General features: G+C 46.5%; 1 protein-coding gene and 1 long non-coding RNA gene across 3 annotated transcripts in view; both read right to left on the bottom strand.

The window, feature by feature from the left end:
* Positions 1–684: 684 nt before the first annotated feature.
* cdk19 (cyclin dependent kinase 19) overlaps positions 685–23,771 on the bottom strand; it is a gene marked incomplete at its 3' end in the record, with an annotated part of 33,196 nt that continues 10,109 nt past the window's right edge. Inside the window, exons 3-13 of one of the 2 annotated variants that reach the window (XM_080525506.1) lie at positions 20,162–20,272; positions 19,483–19,623; positions 14,167–14,224; positions 6,990–7,121; positions 5,926–6,069; positions 5,543–5,612; positions 5,001–5,073; positions 4,690–4,787; positions 4,267–4,345; positions 2,701–2,943; positions 685–810 (exon numbers count right to left, since the gene is read on the bottom strand). In XM_080525506.1, the coding sequence (XP_080381632.1) occupies positions 685–810; positions 2,701–2,943; positions 4,267–4,345; positions 4,690–4,787; positions 5,001–5,073; positions 5,543–5,612; positions 5,926–6,069; positions 6,990–7,121; positions 14,167–14,224; positions 19,483–19,623; positions 20,162–20,272 (1,275 nt within the window). The remainder of the gene's footprint in view (positions 811–2,700; positions 2,944–4,266; positions 4,346–4,689; positions 4,788–5,000; positions 5,074–5,542; positions 5,613–5,925; positions 6,070–6,989; positions 7,122–14,166; positions 14,225–19,482; positions 19,624–20,161; positions 20,273–23,771) is intronic. The other variant, XM_080525507.1, reaches the window with a different exon arrangement.
* LOC308153561 lies at positions 9,652–11,060 on the bottom strand. The gene is made up of 3 exons (XR_013937372.1): positions 10,634–11,060; positions 10,195–10,405; positions 9,652–10,024 (listed from the first exon to the last, which is right to left on the bottom strand). It is a non-coding gene; the product is annotated as an uncharacterized lncRNA (long non-coding RNA).

Genomic DNA, 23,771 nt, shown 5'->3' on the forward strand with positions numbered 1-23,771 from the left:
TTCCACTTTGATTGTAATTGGGATATAACAGATATATCCACGGTCATTGTATAGTGATGACTATAAAGGGTTCTTTTCCTGTTTCGTCCCATCTATTCAATATTGAACAATATTTACAAAAAACATCAACGATCAAAAGTAAACTTGAAAACTCTACAGACAAAACAAGCAAAAACAAGTCTCTTGTTAAACAAATTGAAAAAAGGTGCTATACAGTATACGTATATAAACAGAGCTGCAATTATTTCTCTCAAAGAATTAGTTTTCTGTAAGTGCCATGGTTCATGGAGTCTTTGTGTAGTAGGTGTGTGTCGAAGTCACACCTGACACTTCACCTTCTTATAATCTATTATCAACCAATTTTGTCAATTGGTATAAAATCTATAGCTACCTCTAGAGGAGGCAGGGTTTGGTTTGGTTCCTATGTTGAGTTTGCCTTCATATTGCGGTGCCCTCGGGTAAACTGGAGGGCATTAGGTGGAAGAGAGGCCAGGCTCAGTGGGAAAGGGGGTGGGGTGGGGGGGGGTGGTGGGTTTAGAATGACGATTCGGTGACTTCTAATCAGGACATGGAGTGATGCCTCGGCTGGAGCTGAGGGGGTACGCTGGGGTTTGCTGAGGTTGAGGGTTGGTTTTGTAGCGATGTAGAGACCCCCCCCCTCTACTGTGTGGGGTACGGCAAGCCTCAGTAGCGATGGGACTGGTGGGAGTACTGGGAGCTCTGCTGGGACGACGATGAGTATCCCATGGTGCTCTGCGTCTGAGTAGAACCTTGGACGTTGCTTTGGTAACCGAGGCGGGAGCCGGAGTGCTGAGAACAGAAAAATGGAGAGGAACTTGAAAACGTTGGACGACGACAAGTTACAGTCACCATGGGTCCTTTATCACTCAACAACACTCGAAAAAATACCATTGTTTATTGTGATGGGTATGGCTTTCAAAGTCAAACATAAATGCTTCGTGACCTTCATTCCTCAAGAGACTATGTTGTTCATGAATGAGATGGAAAACATTCAAAATATGAAGCACAAGAACAGCCTTCAACCTGCATACCAACACACTCCCACTCCTTACTGTGGCGTTTTGATTAGTTCGTTAAATAACCCCTTCTACAGCTGTGAGGAATGGTCTGATATGACACTGGCTAACTGACAACCAGTGTTCCTGGGCATGATTCACTATGTTATATTAAATACCAGACTGTGTCTGTGGTCATGTTTCTGAGAAGGCAGACAGTCACTGAGAAATAGGGCTGAACTGGGCCCCAGGGGGCAGGAGGTGGGGATGGGGGTGGGGGTGGGGGGGAAGAGAGATCCCTGTCGGGATATGAGGAAGCAGAGCATGAGTAAAGCTACTGACGCATAAGGACTTCAATCGAACTTCTCTCAATCATCCACTTAAAGCTACAACCTGTCCTACTGCACACACTGCCTGTCTGGGATGCCATCTACACACACGCATGCACGCACGCACACACACACACATACACACACAGACAGCGGGGGAGAGAGTGGTGCACTCTGGGATAGCCCCGGGGAGAGTGATCAATAAGGGGGAAAGTAGGCCGCTGATTGTGTGACGCCACAGCCTAGCTCTCTGTCCCAGTCTGGCCGTCCAGAAGGGGGGTATTTATACATCTGCTGAGGCTTGACTTTGAAGAGCCTAGCAGCTGTCCACATGCATTCTCAGCCCCCTGCTAAATATAGCCTGGTTGGCAGGACGACACCTCCAAACAGGCCACAGCTGAGGTCCAGGCAAGGTCACAGATGTCACCTTTACCTCATCTTCTTCGTCACAAGCAACACTCTTTTTCCCCTGTCCTCCTTGTTCTCTCTCTCTCTCTCTCTCTCTCTCTCTCTCTCTCTCTCTCTCTCTCTCTCTCTCTCTCTCTCTCTCTCTCTCTCTCTCTCTCTCTCTCTCTCTCTCAGCCTGTGATAGGGCCAGAGCCAAAGCTGAGGCGCCAAGACAGGGAACAACAGGGGGCAGCACAATGTTTTGCTGTTTTTGCAATGTTTATCAGTTGAGTAAGTGTGAACTGAAGACACGACATTATCAGGCTGATATAGCATGGCTTGCATTCCTGTTCACTCACACAATGCTTCACTCTTGTCTGAGTTTGGGGGGGGGGGGGGGGGGGGGGGGTTGGGGGGGTTATGTCTACTGTGTGCACACACACACCACGTGTAGCACGTCCCTGACATTCACCTCTCCAGCAAGCATTTCGGAACTTGAGCACTTTGGGGCAAAGTTCATCGCCATGCACTTGCTCGAGTCATAGCAATCATCAATGGTGGAGCCTATTGCTGTTCTAGGTCCATCAACTCCTGTAGTTCCGCCTAACTACTGAATGAAGACATTCAGTATCGTGTGCAAGCGATGTATTGTGTACTGTTATATTGTGTACTATATACACAGTTGTATCAATTCTAATGACTGACAAATGAAACTACAGCACTTAGAGAGCTTTCCACACTGGGGCAACCCTGGGCAGGTCACACTAACCCCCTCTGTCTTCAAAAGTGTTCCATCAAACGATGAGGTTAGGGTTGCACAAATTCCCGTAAGTTTCAGAAACTTTCCGATTCCATATGGAAGCATTAGAAATTATCGGAAAGTTTCCCAAACTTAGGGGACTGTTTTGCAACCCTAGGTGAGGTCAAACCCTAGGTGAGGTCAAACCCGGGAGGGATGTCCCTCTAACCTGGTACTCTGACTGCAAGACCCCGGTGCCTGAAGACGCCCCTGAAGGCCCGAAGCGAGGTTTCTTGTTGGGAGGCCCCTGGTCCTGGCCGTGCTGCAGGCCCCCCCCTGCGTTGCCCCCCGTTGACCCCGAGGTTCCGTTGGTCTGAGCGGAGCTCTGCTGGGAGGGAGCCTGCTGGGCTGCGGACTGCTGCTGGGTCTGAGCCTGCGTCTGCTGCGCGGTGGTCTGCTGGTGCTGTTGGGTCTGGTTCTGGGAAGAGGAACACACAGAAATGTTCCGTTGGGACAGATGAAGAGAAACAGACGTCCGTATACTCTGGGTTGTAAACCCCCTGCTCTGTAGCAAGATACCAAACATTTTCCTATAGAAACAGTATATAGTAGTTAGGGGTTAACACCAATGGCATATCCACCACTGATTCTCGAAGAAAAATAACTTCATTTCACTATAAATGCCTCCTAAGCTTAGTTCAAGCTGTCTTACCCCATCAGAACTCATGAAGGAAATTGAAACCAGGCAACATAATTACTCAACGCTTGGTTAGAGAAGTAGCCAAAATGGACAGTGATCAATCATTGCCATTGTTCACGGTATTGTGGTGTGCGTTAGGGGGCCTGTGGAAATGGAGCGCTCAGATGATTCACAGGGAGAAGAACCACACTGGGAGACGGGTTTCTTATGGGCTCCACGAGGCTGCTGCACGTGAGGGGCCCGACTGAAACAATGTGTCCCTCTCACGCTCCGCCCGCCCGCCTGCCTAACTGTGTGCGACTGACTGTGAGGCAACCCTTGTATCAGGTGTTGCCTACTTGACAGCAGCTGCTAATGTGATGCCCGGGCTTCCAGAATTCGTAGAACCCGGTGAGGACAGATATCCCTTGCTGTAACAACACCTTACACAGTACACTGATCTGGCTTTGATATCAACGCACACCTACTCTCTCTCTCTCTCTCTCTCTCTCTCTCTCTCTCTCTCTCTCTCTCTCTCTCTCTCTCTCTCTCTCTCTCTCTCTGTCTCTGTGTGGGTCGGTTGGACTCATAACATGATTCTTGGTACTTGTGCTCCAAGCCTTCTATTGTCAGCAGCACTTTGGGCAGGGCCTCCTCCGCTAGCTTGTAGGCTAACAGGGGCCGAGGTGACCTCTGTGACCTTTACCTCCAGAGGCTGTTTGACCTCTACTGCAGACGGTGGCTGGCGGAATGAGAAACCAGAAGAAACCAGAAGAAACCAAAAGGCTCATTGTAAAGGATGGAATGGAATATGGAATGTGTTTGATACCGTTACTTGTTGTTCCACAGCCTGTCCTCTGGGTTTCTACCTCAACCAGCCTTTCTGTCCTGATTGGGCAGCTTGTGGTTTTTTTGGGCATTGTCTTCGCTGCCAGACACACCATCGACATCACATGGATTTTTACATAACTGTGTGACACCACTCACTCAGAGAAGGTCAATCTTTAGGTCAATCTTTATGCAGCTCAGCTGCAACAACCCAAAGCATTCCCCCCCATGACCTCTACAGCTCAGAAAGCGTCCCCTTTAACTCTTCCATGAGCTTCAGAATTGTACCTTCTCTGTTTTCTCCTCTGGCTCATCTTCATTCAGAAACTCTCGTTTGGGATAGGGTATCTGGCATCCGGCAAACACACTATGGGTGAGAATAAAGAGAGAGAGTACATTGTAATGTTGACAGACTGGCTGGGGTGGGAGAGGGCAAAGATCCTGATCTCTCTTTTTCAAGAAACCACAAAAACCACATTCAGGCCATTCCAGATAAACAACAGGAAACTAGAAATGACATCAACCAGACTATGAAATGCCAATTCACCACAGTTCAAGGCATAAATTGGAATTGGCCTGTTTTTATTTCATGGAATCAATGTTGTCCATTGTGACTGTAGTTCACGTGGTTGTTCAGTGTGAGTGTATAAATAGGTGGATGGAAGGAGGCTTTGATTGAGTAGCATAAAGACGTAGTTGAATAGGTCTCACTCAGAAGTCGGTAAGGGATCCTCCAGGAAATAGGGGTCCGATAGTGCCTGTTCAGATGTGATCCTTTTGGTGGGGTCCATTGTAAGGAGTTTCTGGAGCTGGGGTGACACATGAACGTTACTGAAGTGAATGACACCCTATCAGTCCAGCCACTGTTTGCACACCTTCACCTAGATTGAACCTCGCTATCCCATAATTTACAATGTAAAACACACTACCGTTATCTATAACTATGGTTATCTAGATAGTCTCGTAATCCAAAAACTGGCAGTGTTTTTCCACCGTTCAAGAATCAAACAGTGGTTACTTACCAACAGGAAAACTTTGCTGTCAGGCTTGACTTTATGCTTCTCCATGTATTTGATTAGGCTGCTATTTGCATACCTGTGAAGAGGTGAAGCACAGCACATGAAAAACAGACTAATCTCAGAGGCTGCCAGGCTGAGAGAGAGAGAGAGAGAGAGAGAGAGAGAGAGAGAGAGAGGATATAGTTAAGAAGTGATGTAAGTGGTGTCAAAAGGTTAAGGGGTTTTACAGTAGACAGAGGAGAAAGCCAAAGGGATCGTCACAGCGTCATGCCTCCACTTTTTGTACTCCAAAGTACAAAAAGATTTGGACAGTCCTTTATTCCAGCTGCACTACGACTCTACAACCAGGCCCTGCAGGGTGGGGGAGACCTGGAGATGGAACTTTTGGAACTTTTTACTTATTGAGCCTGCACTGTTTTATGTTTTTTATTGAATGTTTTTCTGTTTTCTGTACTGAATGTTTTCTGCCCTAACTGAGCTGTTTGACAACAAAATTTCCCCATTGGGGACAATAAAGGTTTTCAATCAATCAATCAATCACTCACGTGGTTCTCCTGAAGTCTTTCTGAAGGGTAGGGTATTCTGGCATCTTCCTGATGTCTTCCCAGTCCTTATCTGAGGAATTCAAAACACAGACATCAACTCCTGACCGTGCATAAAACAAATGTTTAGATATATTAAGTTTCATATTTTTACCACATGTGGCCTTCGATGCACTGAAATCTTTTGTGCGACAACATGTATTATCAGAAGGATAAGGTTGATTAACATATTAACATATGCTTAACACATGTATGTCACTGGTTTCATGAAATATAGTATGTACGTCATTTGGTTTTCAAGACAAATAAAACTAAGCTTAAATGCAAAGCTATGAGGGTGAAGCCTTAGGGTGTGTGTGTGTGTGTGTGTGTTTGTGCTTGAAGACCTGCTGGGAAGCCCATGACGCTGAATATTCTGTCCAGCTGGTCGTGGTGGAAGGGGTTACTGGTCTTAATGTCCTCCTGGCGACAGTGAAAGATGGGCTCTGACGTCAGCAGCTCCGCAAAGATGCAGCCAATCGCCCAAATGTCTGCAACAGGCAGGCAGCGATTAGCCTGAGTGGTCTGGGGTTGTTCTTAGCAGGGACATATCATGAGGAATGACGCCTCAAGGGCTGTGTGTGTGTGTGTGTGTGTGTGTGTGTGTGAGCGTGTGTGTGTGTGTGTGTGTGTGTGTGTGTGTGAGCGTGTGTGTGTGTGTGTGTGTGTGTGTGTGTGTGTGTGTGTGAGCGTGTGTGTGTGTGTGTGTGTGTGTGTGTGTGTGTGTGTGTGTGTGTGTGAGCGTGTGTGTGTGTGTGTGTGTGTGTGTGTGTGTGTGTGTGTGTGTGCGCGAGGAGGTCTTTATACTACACTACATAATACAAGACAGAACTCTAGTTTACCGTCTAGACTGCTAGCAACTTGCACTGAATATACCTCACACTCGACTAAACAGGAATTTTTGCCTTCTGATGGATGTGAATGCCAAGGGAATGTTAGGGGAAACTATATGCAGCGACGTGATGACAGTCCCGTTGAGGAGAATGTTGACTTCAGCCTGTTGATTCCGCCCTGGAGAGCTCTATTGAGTAACTGGCCAGTATTCTTGGAATAGAGTCTAATTATATACATGAAGACACGCCTCTTATGCAGATAAAGCCTGCAGGCCCTTACTGCCAAAGACAACATAATGCAAGTGCATGTCAACTTACACTGAGATGCAACTACAGGTAACTCTAAACACTTGCTCGTTGGTTTTGTATAATAGAATATCATTCTATAATAGAGGTTTTGTAATGTATTAATATCTCAACTCATATGTGATCTCATAATATGTGCTTTGGCTTCCATACAACATGGTTGCAGAGTATATAAACAGGCTTGTTCAGTAGGAACGTCTTTCAGGTTACACAAGAACTCGGGTTGGCCCAGTTTCCCCTCCCCTGTTCCAGGGGGGCATATGATGACTCACCGATAGCTTTGGTGTAATGTCGGGCGCCCAACAGCAGCTCGGGGGCCCTGTACCAGAACGTCACCACCACGGGGTCAAGGTCCGCCAGAGGTTTGAGCGGAGAGTTGAAGAGTCTGGCGAAGCCCATGTCGGCTACAGAGAAGAGTATTATAGAGGGGTGGAAAAAAGAAGAACCTAGTACCAAAATTGACACCAATGCAACACAGGACTCAGCCTAAGCCTCAGGGTACTCTCACATAGTGTCTCACACACGCTGTGGTAGCTAAGGCATGCAAGAGTTTCATGAGAAAGAGGCCGGTTTGGTTTCAGGCAGAATCCTTACTGGAGCTCTGAAAAACAGACCATACAAAATGACTGATCTATAGAGCTTGTCAAAGCCACTCTTTTTTTTTTTTTAATGGAATGATTTCGGTTCCATCCAGAAACATGTTTGGGGGAGGGGTTTAACTCCATGCAGTCTGTAGTTGTATAATGGCTAGGTCTGCTCTGCACACGGCCCGAGATCTCACGGGGCCTGTAGTCTTATAGGAAGGCTCTAAAGTGAAGTGGCATGCTTCTAGGTCTCACCCAGCCCCTCCCATACCAGGCATCACAGGATTCAGTTACACTAAAACAATCACTAAGCACTAACGGTCGCTTTTCAAGGGGTAAAAATAGGGTCTGGCATTGCAGACTTCTGACATCATCCCAGAAGAGTACCATGCTGGGTTATGCAATACTTGTGTCTGGTCTGAGACCAGATTTTGCTCCCATGAAAATAGACCCTCAAGAACCTGGGTGAAGGTTAACTACTGGATCCATTGTTGACTCCGTCTGCTCAATACACCCTTGTTGATCCTGCATTGAAACGGTTACCTCACTCAGCATTTCTCAGCCGACCCACTTGTACGGTGGCCGACAAGGGCAAACGCGCTGCAAATACCGGAAACGCGCTGCATATAGAGAAACGCGCTGCAAATAGAGAAACGCGCTGCATATAGCTCACAACACAACGGAAGTGTAGAAAAACGCTGCAAATAGAGAAACGCGCTGCATATAGCTCACAACACAACGGAAGTGTAGAAAAACGCTGCAATTCAGTTCACAACACAACGGAACTGTTCTCACAACGGAAGTGTTCTGGGGGGGAACGATAAGTGGAACGGACCGGAGACGTGTTTTTGAAGTTCCGAAAAGCAGTTCTGAAGAGGTTGTGGAGTGAAGAGGCGACATAAAAGGTACATATTATATTTCTTATTTATGTCTGCAGATAACATGTGCTGTATTTCAAACCGAAGGGCTCATTCTATGCCCTACACCCTATGAAGGGTTCGTAGAAGCTTGTGCAGTGGAGGGATTCTTTATTGGGAATTAGCCGTTGGATCGTATTCAGACATAACGTAGGCTGGTTCTGTCAAGATATTTGTTGGCATTATGAGGAGGACAGGTGACTTCCTTAAACCTGTGAGAGGGAAGTCACTTCCCCTTGATGTTCAACCACAATGGTCATCTGACCAACTGTTGGATGCTGCTTTAAAGAAGCTGAAAGATTTTAACCAGGACATGAAAGATGTTTCCTATGTCTTGCTGTACCCCGATGGTCAGGAAGTTCGAAACATTCCAGGAACAGACACCGCTTTCACAGTGGAGAAATACAAGGAGGCCATTGGAAAGGCCTACCAAAGAATAACACTGTACATTTGCCCTGGTGAACAATTCACAAACAGTTGTAAGTGCAAGTTTCCACCTTGTTTTAAGCTCCACTCTGTAAAACTGAGGCAATGAGTGAAATTCATCTTTATACCCACATCAATTATGCCAATTATTCTTTTTCAAAGGTTACAGTGGACAGTCTTCAAGTGAAGATGATGACGGTGTGGTTCAAATGGTTAATTTGGCATCTGGAGACAGTCCACTTTCAGACACCGTGGTCAGTTTGCATCATGGCATTTCTCCTTAAATAAAGTGAATTGACAATATTTTGATAATATTTTCATTTGATCTAATCTGTCATTTGTGTGTTGTATGCAGGTGTGGGACGGTCCAAATGAAGTGAGCACTCCAAATGAAGTGAGCACTCCAAGAATGGAGAACATTTTGCAAGGGTAAAACACAGCACAGTCAACATGAACTTTTCTTGCACAAGCAGCACAATACAGTACAGCAGTTTAAATTGTTGTTTTTTGCCAGACCTGCCAGACGCTTACAGACAGCATCTCATCAAGTAAGAAAATCCATATCCTCTAGTGTTGAATGTGTGAACCTGAAATTATGAAATGCCTGTAAATAATTTCATTAATTCACCAAGCCAAACTACATGTAATGTGTGCTGTTTTAGTTACTAAGCCAATAACACTGTCATTAAATTAACTGCTAATTTTTGGGGTAAAACTAGGATGGAGGACAAACCGCAGTCCAGGAACAAGACAAATGTGCCCGGGGTCAGAATAACTTCTACAGGTAAGCTGTGTTGACAGATGCAACCTTTACACATTTGCTAGTTTACTCAGAATTGTGTGGATTTTCAATGTATTTCTTGCATCTTTGTCAAATGTTTACGGGCAGTGTGCACCAATATGCCAAATGTGCTGGTATTGTATGTTTTAAACCTAATGTTTTTCAAAGAAACCAGACGAGGATTGACATCTGAATTTAAGCCGTAGGTATTTTTATTTTTCAGCTCAGTGAAGCAGGGTGCACAAGGCGACAGGAAGAAACCTGTGTACTCGGATTCTGGAGAGACTATCTTCTTGACACAGAAGGTTTATTTTAATTATCTCATCATAAACACACTCCCTACCCTGCAGAAGACCTGAACAGTCCCCAGATCTTTTAATTATGTCATCTTGATATCATCTTCTATTGCTGGCAGTTCCATTGAAATATTATATTTTACAACTAAACTAAATCTACTTTTTTCAGAGAAACAAACAGGAATCTTCCTCCAGGACATCCTCATGTTCGCCACAGGACTCGACGCACTGCCTCCCTCTGGGATCCAGTCACCACCCAAAACTGCTTTTTCTGCGGACATCACGCTTCCCAATGAGCAGAACCTGCGCCAACACAATAGAGATACCGATGGCCATGAATTACAATGAGTTTCAGAACAACATGGACTTTGGGATACAAAATTCCCCAGGGTTTGGACTACAGTAAACTAAACTGGCTTAACTAGATTTCAGTAGTTAAAGGGTTAACTTTGTTCTTTGAAATGTGTACTCACATATCATGACATATCAGCCATGTTCTTCAGTCTGATATAGTTCTGTACACCAGACTGCCAGGTCAAGGCCTGCATCAGACCAAGCCTTCTCTGCAGGTTCTCAAAGTGTCCCTGGAGATGCTGATCTCCACATGGACTGTAGGTAGACTCCGAAACAAACTGGCCTAGTTCGTGTGGTGGGACTTTGAACCCACAGCCAGTTCTGCCAAACCTGTGGGTAACAGTTAACTGGCACACTAACTGTACTGTTTTCATTAAAACATTTTGTTATAAATGTATCATTGTATCAAATAATCATTTTTTAGAGAAAAGTATTTCAATTGAAAGCTACTCAACAGGCAACTACAGTTGATTGCATTTTAGACAATTAGAAGTACATGTGAATTGTGAATGTAGAAGTACAAGAATGAAAAAATAATTGTAATTGATAGAACCAAACCTGTGAGGCAGGTTGTACATGACATCTGGTTTCCCAGATGGACAACGAGACTGGTGAACAGGTCTGATGGTGTGTGTGTTCCACTTTTCCCTGCATTCATCAAGGTCCCGCTGTAGCACACCCATGAACACAAACCGCACTAGGCATGTGTGCTCATGACTGCCACTGAACAAATCTCTCTCCCTCAGGTCATTCATGAGGTCCATCCAGAATTGAGATCTGAAAAAACACTCAAATTAGAGATGTAGTTTGTTGTAGGTGATGCATTTCCATGTAATGGATTTAGAATTAGCATAATGATCATCAAACAACAGAAAACCTGCAGTGCCACAAAAGGTATTTACTAAATAGAAGGGGTCCCTCTGTGTTTTAAGGTGTTTCTGATCAGTTCAGTGGAATGGAAATCAATGCTCCAACAACTAGATGTACCACCAAGTAATCAGAACGAATGAAATTCCATGGGTATTTTAAGATATACTGTGTTCCCTACTAGGGGTGTAAGAAATATTTTAAAAGTTGAGGACACCTCTGTTTGCGGAAGTATGACCACCAGCTTTCGATTCGTTGGTTTGCTGTTGAGGAGCCATACATATGACTGGCAGCCCCAGCAAAGTCATCGGTGTGTGAAGATCTTAAGCTGTTTCCATTTTGTGCAATTTGTGTAAGTCGTGGTGTAAACATCATAGACGGCAGAAAAACTCCTGCTGCTCCAGAATATAAATCTAGAGATGAGATTCTAGGTTTTGAGGAAAATAAACCTATTCCTTCTTCATCCCCATATCCCTTCCTTTAAAACTCATCAATAAAACATCACAGGGTGTGTGTGTGTGTGTGTGTGTGTGTGTGTGTGTGTGTGTTCCCTCATCCATATTCCTATTACGGTAGAGATGGGGAAAATACAGTACCAGAACACACACACACACAAACACACACACAATTATTTGTTTTTTAAATTTGTTTTTCAGATTTTTATTCCTTTTTCACCCAATTTGGTAGCCAATTGAACCCAACCTAGCATCCAATTATCCCCTGCCTATTGCGAAGGATCCGCCGCACGACCCCCGTGGCCGGCAGTCCCAGAGGAGGCCGCCAGGCAGACTAGCTGACTGGCTCCTCGAGCCCAGCACCGTTTTTTCCGGCACCCCGGGGGCGCTGTTGCGCGACGGATCCGTGTCCGGAAATACTCCTATACCCCCCCTCGGGAGCGGCCGCCCAATATGCCGCTCCCCGTGTGTGCCCCAGCCATATCCGGATCTGGCGAGCTGGGATTCGAACCCAGTCCCCGGTGGGCAGCATGCACTAGTGGCCAGTGCTTAGACCGCTACACCACCGTGGGGCCACACACACAATTATAGTATGGAACCCCAGCCAGGCTGAAGAATCCCTCCACTGCGCAAGCTTCTACGAACCCTTCATAGGGTGTAGGGCAGGGGTCGGCAATAGGCGGCCCGTGGGCCATTGCTGGCCCGGCACCAATAATATTTGGCCCAGCAGAATATTTTGAGAATCCACTTTTTTATTTTTTATTTTTTTTTACAATATCGGACCGACAGTCCAACACCGCGCCTATAATGTCCGAATAGAGAATCTACCTCCACCTGAATAATGCGTATTGTACTTGTATCCATGTTGAGAGTGAATGACACAGGGACAGACAATCAGGCAGCGGGGTGCACCGAAGCGCACTGACGCTGAACCCCTCATAGTGAATCATAAGTAGGTGGACAAGGCGTGGTGCTGAAATAGCCAACATGCGGTGTGTGGTTTGAAAAAAATAACATCAGCTCATTAAATCATTCAAACGTAATGTTTACGTATGTGACTGCAACACACATATGAACAGTAACAAAGCAAATTCTGTTTAATTTTCTGAAAAACATTGACAACAAAATCGGCGCAAAGTGGTGGTAGGCCTATGCTCCTGAAACGACAGAGCAAACGCGCTATTAGGGATAATAAGTACAATGAGCCATTCATTCAAAATATACAAAATACAATTAGGTTATTAAATACAATAACGACAGGCTTGGTACTCACTTAATGTGAAAAGTGGCATCTCCCATCGGTCACTATTTGCTTGATATCTGGTGATATTGACGTCACTTTAATCCGCAGGCAGTTTATTTTTATTTTTATGCATCAATCGATTCCTCTCGTGCGTCTTTATCACATTCATTGACGAAAAGGACGACTTGTATAGAAAGGGAACATCGTGAGCACGGAAGATGTGAGTCTCACAACGGCTCTGCATTGATGAAACCAGGTAGGATGAACGTATAGTTCGCTGTCCATTCCTCTTTAAATGCCCTGTTTCCACCGTCAACTTTCCTCTTTAGACCTTTGGAGAGTGACATGATGTTTCTCTTGCTAGCAGGTTAACTGTTTAGCTAACTTCACCCGGCACGCAAACAACCAATCCAATAATAAATAATGTGACCTTGTCTGGGAGGAGGGGGGAATAATTCCGAATAAAACGATGTTAAATAATTATTAGAATAAGTTAGGCTGCGATACATCGTCAGTCCACATATTTATTATTCAAAACTATGGAAAAGGGTGAAACTACGTTTCAACGTTGTTGAGAATCACAACACAAACTTGCTAGTCAAGCCTAATACTGCAACGTAATGGATTGGACTGCTACCTAGTTAACTAGAACACTACTTTACATTGTTAGCAGGCTCACAAAACAAGCTGTGTTAGTTGACTAGCGATGTGTACATTTTTCGAAAGAAAAGTCAAAGCATTAGAACGTGTCACATTTTTTAACAATCAATTACTTAAATTAGCCTTTGATTATGTTCTGGCCCGCCATCTAGTGGCTAAAAAAAAATTTGGCCCGGGGCCAAACCTAATTGCCGACCCCTGGTGTAGGGCATAGAATGAACCCTTCGGTTTGAAATACAGCACATGTTATCTGCAGACATAAATAAGAAATATAATATGTACCTTTTATGTCGCCTCTTCACTCCACAACCTCTTCAGAACTGCTTTTCGGAACTTCAAAAACACGTCTCCGGTCCGTTCCACTTATCGTTCCCCCCCAGAACACTTCCGTTGTGAGAACAGTTCCGTTGTGTTGTGAACTGAATTGCAGCTTTTTTCTACACTTCCGTTGTGTTGTGAGCTATATGCAGCGCGTTTCTCTATTTGCAGCGTTTTTCTACACTTCCGTTGTGTTGTGAGCTATATGCAGCGCGTTTCTCTATTTGCAGCGCGTTTCTCTATATGCAGCGCGTTTCTCTATATGCAGCGCGTTTCCGGTATTTGCAGCGCGTTTGCCCTTGTCGGCCACCGTACACTTGGCAAGGCAAGTGGATTAACCTACCTATGTGTCAAGTGTTTGAAATGTTGACACAAATCTACCGAAAACACCCTACACCCTACAATTACTTAAGTACACATGCATATTCACCACATTCCTCAGCCGGTGAAGAGGTTTTACCCATAAGTAGTGAAACAAGTAGTGCTGCTCTGTCAATCATTCATCATGTGCATTAACCTGATTGTGCAGATTTAGCCTTTAGTCTTACCGATTTTCACTCTTCCCCGTTCAGGGCCCTCGCCCATGACCAGAATATTGGCAGGTTTCTGAAGGAGAAAGACAAACAGTCAATTGTCTTGCTTCAGAGTGTATTACTGCTTAAGCTCTCACAGACTCCTCAGAAGGGCATTTTTGACATTTCTTCCCACCCACCCTCGACTGTTTTTGTTTTTACTGTTTTACTGGTGCTGTCCCTTCAGGGAGATCTTTTTTTTCGGCTAGTTCATGTAAAAAAAAGCCCCTTAGAGAAGACCGACAAGATAAACTGGTAAAGCGAGTGCTACAACCCTGCTCGGAGGGAGTCAAAATAAATACTGAAAGATTGCATCATCGATGATATTACTGATATCATTATTGATATCAATGTCTCCCCTGGGTTGGCGGGGGTAACCCACACCTGAGCCTCATGGGAACATTGGGCCCATCCACACAATTGAAGTTCATGAAGGTTCAGACGGGCACTTAAAGGAGGACCGCACTCGGCCCTCAGGGATGGCCTCACGGTATGCAAAACATGTCAAATATTCAACCAGTTTGGTTCCCACCACCCTAGCTTCCATCTGTACGTTTGCTCTGTGTTACCTACCCACGGGGGGGGTTGAGGTTATGGGTTCCCATCTATGTATATTATTTGTTTGTTTCATTTCAAGCAGGGAGCTATATCAGAGAGGAGCCATCCATTGACACCAAACCTAATGTATTACCATTTGCATTACTGTAAGTCCAAACAAACTGTCTCTATAGTGGAAATCCTTTAGAGTGCTTCTTAAGACATGAAATGAAATGTCATGCTTCATAGAATAATTTACCCATACACACTACATTCAAATCAACCGATAGTCTCAGATGAATGGAGTGTATATGGGAAGAGTATGAAAGGTAACAATAAATATTCAGTAGTGTAAATCGATTGTGTCTGTGCGTGATTCTAGTCCAGTAGGATATATACACTTATTTATTTCATCATGTTGCCTTCCGTCTGCTAGTCCCCTGAGTCGCAGTGTGTGAATCTGAAATCTCACAGGATACAATCTGCTCAACAAACAGGGTCTGTTGCTATAGGAACAGCGCTGAGAATAGGCTCTGATAGGCTCAAACGCACAACAAGACTCACCACTATCAGCAAAGACAAAGATGAGAGACTCTTTCATGCCCAAATGACTGCCTCCGCTTTCAAAGTCGAAATTATTAAGTCAATAGATTCAGCCCAAATACATTAACCCCCCCTCCCTGACCCTTCGTTTGAAAAGATCACATTTCCATTACAGACAAACAGTTATTACACAAATAACGGTCGAATAACAACAGAAAATGAAAGAGTCGTGAAAATGTCAAACGACCACAACCAAACAAGGCAAATACATTTTGCCGATATGGCCTTTCTACAGGGATCTGGGGGCTTTATATCCTCAGACATATGCAAGGTTACACAGGAATGTGAGGAGGTTCTCATGCAGTGGGTCAGGAATGGGAAACAGATATTCCTGAATCCTCTGAGGGGACTGTTAACTCAATCCCTACGGAGGGGAGTGACATCTCTTTTTACCAAACCGTACTACCCCCACGTCGAGTCTGAAATAGCCCTGTTTCAGGCCAGCCCAGCGGCACGCTACATCCCTACATGTAGGAAGTAGGCCTACAGTATCCTACAGCACCATTATTAATTCAGCTTCTTCCTTCTTGCTCTTGCTCTAGCTCCGCTGTCTGTTTTCCCGCCTCTACGTGCGTCATGATTAAGTAATGACCCTGTTTTTCTCAGCAAAAGGCATCAACCGCCCCGGTGACGGACCCCTCACAGTCCATACTGCCCATGAAAACACAGCAGCGCGGGCCTGTCGCTGCCAAGTGTACACAGGAGAGGGAGGGAGGGAGGGAGGGAGGGAGGACGCATATTCACACAAAGGACAGTTGGTGTGGCTGCTTTTTTCGGAGACACCTCAAGTGACATGTGACCGTGGGGATTACGCCGGCTAACAGACAATATTGGCATCATCCGGTACGGACAAGTCCTTAAGGACCGGTCGTGAAAACAAGCCACAATAGGCGGAGGAGAAAGAGAGAGCGCGACCTGTGGTCGCAACCTGGCGACAGGGGGGAAAGACACCTTTCAACAAAGCCTAGCCTATTCTTTTGGCTATTATCTCTAAGCGAAAAAGGCCTCGATTTCTTCAACTCGTTCATCACCCGAATCCCATTTTCTTTCCCAGAGATGGGCGGTACAGTGTATTATTCAGGTGAACGCCCCTAGCCTTAGCGTAGAGCTGCCAACTGCAATGTCAGCAGCATGGTGGGAGGACCAGGACCTACCCAGGGAAGTGGCATCTGTGCTGCCTGGTCTGGGTTACATAACATGAGCAGGGCGAGGGAGGGAGGGGGGTGGGCCAGCCTGAGCTGCTGGAGATGGGGTGGCTTTCTGCAGTGGTGCAACACGCAGCAGAGCACAGCACAGCACAGCACAGCTCAGGCACACACACACACACATACGCACACACACACACACACACACACACACACACACACACACGGTTGAGTGTTGCGTAACAGCAGAAGTAGTGGAGCCATGAAAGACATACTGTTACGAGTATCTACCCCTGTGGCTTGCTCAGAGGACTAAGACTAGTAACAACTAGTAACAAGGCCCACAGGAGATTAGGAATGCCCCCCCCCCCCCACACACACACACACACGGCTGTACAGAACACCTTAGTTTGCTGAGTCTACATAGGAAGGAATGGGACATTTCCCACTGAACAGCAGCACCTTTAATCTTTCCTACTCAGAACCATGGCACTGTGTGTGGAACTGGCAACAGACACATCGTGCTACCTGCGCAAATGATACCAACTATACAGCTTCACACACGCCAGCACGACAGTGGGATTTGCATAGAACTTAGTCCACAATAGCAGGAAGCACCAGCATTGAGAAAGCACACTGACTGCACTATGTCAGCCTCGGTCTAGAATCAGATACAGAGCAGGAACGACAACAGTGAAATTCATCCTGTGGCAATGAAAATAATTGAAAGGGGCCGGAAGAGTTGCCATTCAGATAAGGGGGCTGTGACCTTCCCCTACTGTGGGAATGTGTTTTTAGAGGAGTATGACTGAGCACAGTGGCCATCTGCTAAGATAAAAACTTGCTGGGGCTGCTGTGGCTCAGGAGGTAGAGCCGGCATCTAATGATCGCAAGGTCAGTGGTTCGATCCCCGGCTCCTCCTGTCCACGTCCCGAGGTTTCCTTGAGCAAGACACTGAAGCCCAAATTGCTCCCAATGAGCGGGCCGGCGCCTTGCATGGTAGCTTGCCACCATTGTTGTGTGAATGTGTGTGTGACAGGGTGAATGAGAGGCCATTGTAAAGCACTTTGGAATAAGGCGCTATATAAGTGCACAGTCCATTTACCATTTTGCTGGTGCAAAAGGAGGAGTACTGCAGGACTTAAGGGCCTAAGCTCCTATTAGTCGGTCCTGAGGTCAGACATGAAATCAAACACGCATTGAGTCCACCGCCCCTTCTGCTGCACCTCCTGATGACACATCCACTCAGATGAACACACGTCATAATCCTGGGCTACAGCAATGAATTCTCAGTTGATGTCAAACAATTCTCAGGGAGTGGTGGCTATGAGAACATTTCCTGAATTGGATTCTATAACTAGGCCATTATATGACATCATATTTCAACAAGATCTATTTTGGAATTCTCCCCTCATCTACCCATACCCATGCCGAGCTATGTTGTTTAGCAATCAAGATCATAATAAGATAAGCAATAAGATAAGCATCATCAAACATGATTTTTAATCCTCTCCGAATGTAATCCCTCAACTCAGATTTAACCCCCTGGAATAAAGACATTGCTGGCTTTTAGGCCTATGAGCTCTGTGAACCATTCTCCCCCCCCCAGCCTTCCTACTCCAGGCTGGAATGGCCACAGTGAGTGGCCCCAACAGATTTCTGCGTATTTATACAACGTGACAGCCAGTACACGCACCACCACGTCGCCATCTGGGGTTGCTGGGGGGGATTATGTAAAAAGGGGAGGAACCCTCCGACGGGAGGCCTCATAAGATTCCTGGAGCTGTGGAATTTGCCCTAGCCGCTCGGCCCTCTCCTGTGGCAGGAGTCACATCCACGGACTTGTGCTGGGGACGCAATGAGTGTGTTGTGGAGAGAGAGAGTAAACACCTAACAGCTGTGCACAATCAGTCAGAAGGGATGAGATTCCACACGGCCGTTCATCCGTGGATACAGACATTTATCAGGAACATTTAAAGGAACAGCCTGACCGCTGCAATCTTCCTCTATGTCACTGCAAAACAAAATAAACAGTAGCACCAAAACAGGTTGGGGGTTTGGGTCACTCAGGAAAGCGAAATATGATTAGCCAGGGACAAATAGAGAATTTGAGTCGCTGGTATGAGATATGAGAAATAATAATAATAATAATAATAATAATAATAATACTACATTAGACTTATATAGCGCTTTTCTAGACACTCAAAGACGCTTTACAAAGTGAAGAGATCGAGTAGTAGAATAAAAAGAAACAAAAAATAAATAAAATAAACAAAAAATAAATAAAAGAAAGATTACTATGGTAAATCTAAATCTATGTGTCTTTGTAGGACAAATAGAGAGACACGCACACACACACACAGCCCAGTGTAATCGGCTGGGGGGGGGGGGGGGGTTACACGGCTAGATAAGCGAGTGTGAGGGAAGAACACAACCCTGTGGCCTCGCTCCAGCTGTGCCAAGAGCTGACCTTCTGCTACAGTGAGCCCAGCAGAGGCAGGTGAAACAGCCCTCTCTTCCAGGAAATGACTGTGGGAAAACTGCGGGGGAGAGGATCTCACAGGAGTGCTACAGAGTGGTGGTGGTGGTGGTGGTGGGGGGGGGGGTCAGAGGATGGACCAGGAATATAGACAACATTGCCAAGATCCTTCAGCTCCACAGCTAAGGGGCCCAGAGTCATAACAACAAACTCTACATGGATATTACAACACCTGAGACAGAAACACCATTCTGTTTGCTGGCAAAAAACCTCTACTTCATCATCAGGGTGTGTTGGGTCTGGGATTCTCTTTTAAGGGAACACAACAAACTACTGGTATAGGCCTACGTACAAGTATATGACTTATATTAATTATTTACTGACTATATTCAGTATTTGTTATAGGAGGTGTATTTGTACAGGATGTGTATTTGGTACAGTAGGTGTACAAAGGTGTCAGTGACAATGTGTGTGTGTGTGTGTGTGTGTGTGAGTGTAAAAGGGACACTGTACTGGAACTGTACTCACCAGATCTCTGTGGAGCACCCAGTTGGCATGGAGGTAATGGATCCCGTCCAGGATCTGATACAGGAGGGACTTGACCATCCCCCGGGGCAGCTGCATGGGCTTCTTATTGGCCTTGGAGGCACGGTGGAACTTGATGATGTGCTGAAGAGGAAGAGGAGAAGAGCCATGATCCAGCCAAACGCAATGTCGTGTTTTTCAGTTCCACACAAAACCCCAGACACTGGGTCAAAGTGCCTACTTTACGCAAAAGATACTTTGAGGTGTGCTTTGCACCTTTTCGGGGACTAGTGGTCCATTGTTTATTTTCTGTTCTTTTCTTTTAACTTCATTTTTAAAATGTAATTCATGGATATGCCCGGGTTGCTTATCCCTGTCTTAAGACGATAAAAAAAAAGGCCAATGAGAAGGAGGAGCTAGATTCCTCTGGTAGTCGTAATTAGAAGGAGGAGCTAGATTCCTCTGGTAGTTGTAATGAGAAGGAGGAGGAGCTAGATTCCTCTGGTAGTTGTGATGAGAAGGAGGAGGAGCTAGATTCCTCTGGTAGTTGTAATGAGAAGGAGGAGGAGCTAGATTCCTCTGGTAGTTGTAATGAGAAGGAGGAGGAGCTAGATTCCTCTGGTAGTTGTAATGAGAAGGAGGAGGAGCTAGATTCCTCTGGTAGTTGTAATGAGACACCCACCCAGAGGTCGTGTTCGGCATAGTCGAAGAGGAGCCACACCTTCCTGTCACTGTGAGACAGGAACACTTTCTGCAGGGCGATCACGTTGGTGTGTTTTAGTTCTCGTAGCAGCTGGAAACAGACAGACAGGCAATCCAACGTTTAGAAAATCTCCATGAGTAGGAATCTCATACGGCAAAGCAAGCACACTGTATAAGCACACTGCACACAGGCCCTTTTTTTTATTGACCTTGATCCCCCCTGTGCAGGGCCGGTCCTAGGCATTTAGGTGCCCTAGGCGAGAGTATGATTTGATGCCCCCCCCCATCCCCCCAAGTTTTAGGGGCGCCACCACCACCACCACCTCATTAAGCCACCAGTACTGCCTCATAGTTCACAAGAGGCGAGTGTGACTAATCGAAGCGATAGAGACAGTAGGCTGAGACATATTTTCATAGAGACATGAAATTCATAGAGACATACATTTATTTAAAAAAAATAATAATAATGGGGGGGGCATTTGGCACCCTACCAGGCATTTGGCGCCCTAGGCGACCGCCTAGTTCGCCTATGCCTAGGACCGGCCCTGCCCCTGTGCATACAAAGACCCCACCCATAGGATGTAGTATATCAAGAATGACTGGTTTTCTGTAATACTGTGGGCTGTCCTTGTAGGCCGTATGACGTAACAACAGCCTCCCGTGTCGCCCTCACATTAGATTGATCGGATCAAGGAGATGAGCGGTGTGGGCTCGGCTTCATTCGATTGGAGAGGGGGGGGACATTAGGGAAGGACATCCGACGGAAGAGACGATGTCACGACTCATGAGGGATTGTCACCGTGTAATCAGATGAGCGTTGTCTGCAAACTCACCAGCCCCGCTCACACACAGCAGCTCCAGCCACTGACACACCAGCCAGGGATGGAGCTGCTGCATGGATCTGTTACGTAAGAGGGCGACGGACGGTTCAGCGCCACAGTGGCGATAACACACGAGCCCCGATGCGCATTGCGCAGCTGTGGTAGAGCAGAGCCCTTCCAGTCTGCCTTCGGTAGAATCAGTACACAGACGAGCTCTCTCTTTTTGATATCACGTTCAGAATCTCTAGGGACCCCCCCCCCCCCCCCTGTTTATTCATTCTCTATTTCTACAGCACCTTCTGACATTTTGATGGCCCTCCCGTTCTGACAAACAAACTAAATCCCGAATCGATTGTGCCCTTTAGACACACCGCCGTCTCGACGGGATGCTCGGTGGGGGGAAAGAGCTGAAATGGGGTCGTCATCCAGCGAGCCCGGGCGAATGAATTATTCATCCTGTACACCTAATGTGATTACTCTGTGTCACCTGACCTGCCCGTCCGTAGGAAAGGGATACCTCGGCTGTCCCTGTGAGCCTGGAGACACCTTATACTTAAGACCGGAGCCGGGGGGCGGGGTAGCTCTCAGGGCACGGCTGGAATTTCAGAGGGTTAGGGCCGATGTCAGACTGAGTTACAGGGAGGAGCGTGTACTGTGTGTGTACTGTGTGTGTACTGTGTGTGTACTGTGTGTGTACTGTGTGTGTACTGTGTGTGTACTGTGTGTGACTGTGTTACCCCCCGTCCCGTTCTGTCAGTCGTTGAAAGTGACATGCATGCACACCCACACTCAAGCGCACGCGTGCACACACACGCACGCAAACATGCACGGGCGCACACGCACGCACGCACGCATGCACACACACACACACACACAGACACACACACACACACACACACACACACAGACACGCACTCACTCACACACACACACACACACACACACACACACACACACACACACACAAACCTGTCTCCCTCTCAATTCAACTCACAAGGCTTGACAGGCACTGTAAGCTTGGAGGGGGAGGTGGGAGGGGTGAACAGAGATGGGGGAATATAATGCTCTGTATTGTATGCAGCATGTTTGATTTGGCCTTTGGATGGTGGAGAGGGGGGGGTTATTGAGGTTAGTGTTTAATTACAGCCTAATCCCCTGGCTATGACACGGCATTGTACTAATGAGCCCTGGGCTTACGGGTAGCTCTAGGAGCTGCACACACACACACCGCCCAAACCCAACGTCCACACCAGGCCTGCTGTTTTCACTGGTATTCTCAGTAAATTCTCTCTTTGTAATCCACTACACCAACACAGGCGGATCATGTGCAGTACAAATATTTTCACAAAAGCGTGTAAGGGCGCTTACAGGAGGAGAAGAGCCCCGGCGTGGTGCAGCAGGAGAGCTGCTGTCCCTGTGTCTGTGTCCCCCAACTGTCCCTGTGTCCATGTCCCCCAACTGTCCCTGTGTCCATGTCCCCCAGCTGTCCCTGTGTCCATGTCCCCCAACTGTCCCTGTGTCCGTGTCCCCCAACTGTCCCTGTGTCCATGTCCCCCAACTGTCCCTGTGTCCGTGTCCCCCAACTGTCCCTGTGTCCGTGTCCCCCAACTGTCCCTGCGTCCATGTCCCCCAACTGTCCCTGTGTCCATGTCCCCCAACTGTCCCTGTGTCCATGTCCCCCAACTGTCCCTGTGTCCATGTCCCCCAACTGCTGTCCCTGTGTCCGTGTCCCCCAACTGTCCCTGCGTCCATGTCCCCCAACTGTCCCTGTGTCGATGTCCCCCAACTGTCCCTGTGTCCATGTCCCCCAACTGTCCCTGTATCCATGTCCCCCAACTGCTGTCCCTGTGTCCATGTCCCCCAACTGCTGTCCCTGTGTCCATGTCCCCCAACTGCGTTAGTCTGGAGGAAACACTTCAGTAAAACCTTACGGCCGTGATCAGATGCCTGTAATAATCCTCCCCCCTCGACTACAGGAAGCAAAATAGCAGCCATCCTGTGGGAAATATTCTATGGAAAGACAGCCTGTGACTCAGCCTCTTTGTGGGGGTTAAGCTGAGTTCATAGTTCATTCAACCCATTGCTAGACCTGCTCTAGCCTACTCCGGGCAAGAGGGCAAGGACAGAGCTTGTGGCGAATGGTGTTATGATCGGAATTGTGTCACTGATTCTGTTTCTCCATCCAACTGGAATTCGGTTTTCTGCTCCGCTGGCTTGCCAATTAAGCTAATGACAGTGGCAGTTGATGTCAAAAGGTCAGAATATGTGGACTATCAATCTGGGTAATCCATAAAACACAGGCCAGAACCCAACGTAATCAATCTTCTGTCAAAGTACATCCCAATGTCATGATGATTACTCATCGGATACATTTTACAGGTATAGGTCCTGAACAAAATCATACCTTACAGCAGTGAGGTAAAATGACAAACTATACCTATCCTGTAGGCTATGTTTGTCAAATATCAGTGGCAAACATTGTTAAAATAACAACTGAAACCGGTAGAACGAGTAACACGTGAAAATGAGGACACTGACATCAAAACAACAAAATGCCAAATGCATTTCCAAAAGCACAGGGTGGTGACTATGAATGTGTGGCAACATTAATGGAGCATGCCGTTTGTCCCAGGCCTGTTCTGAGAAAGAAATGGGTCATGTTTTCGAACAGCTTCGCAGGGAATGCTCAGGTTGGATCAGGTCCAAATGCTCCCAGCTAGGACAGACAGCTAGGACAGACTCTGTGGCCAGGTCACAGCTAGGACAGAC

The sequence above is a fragment of the Nansenia antarctica genome (genome assembly GCF_963989245.1).
Source record: "Nansenia antarctica genome assembly, chromosome: 3".
Taxonomy (NCBI): Eukaryota; Metazoa; Chordata; class Actinopteri; order Argentiniformes; family Microstomatidae; genus Nansenia; species Nansenia antarctica.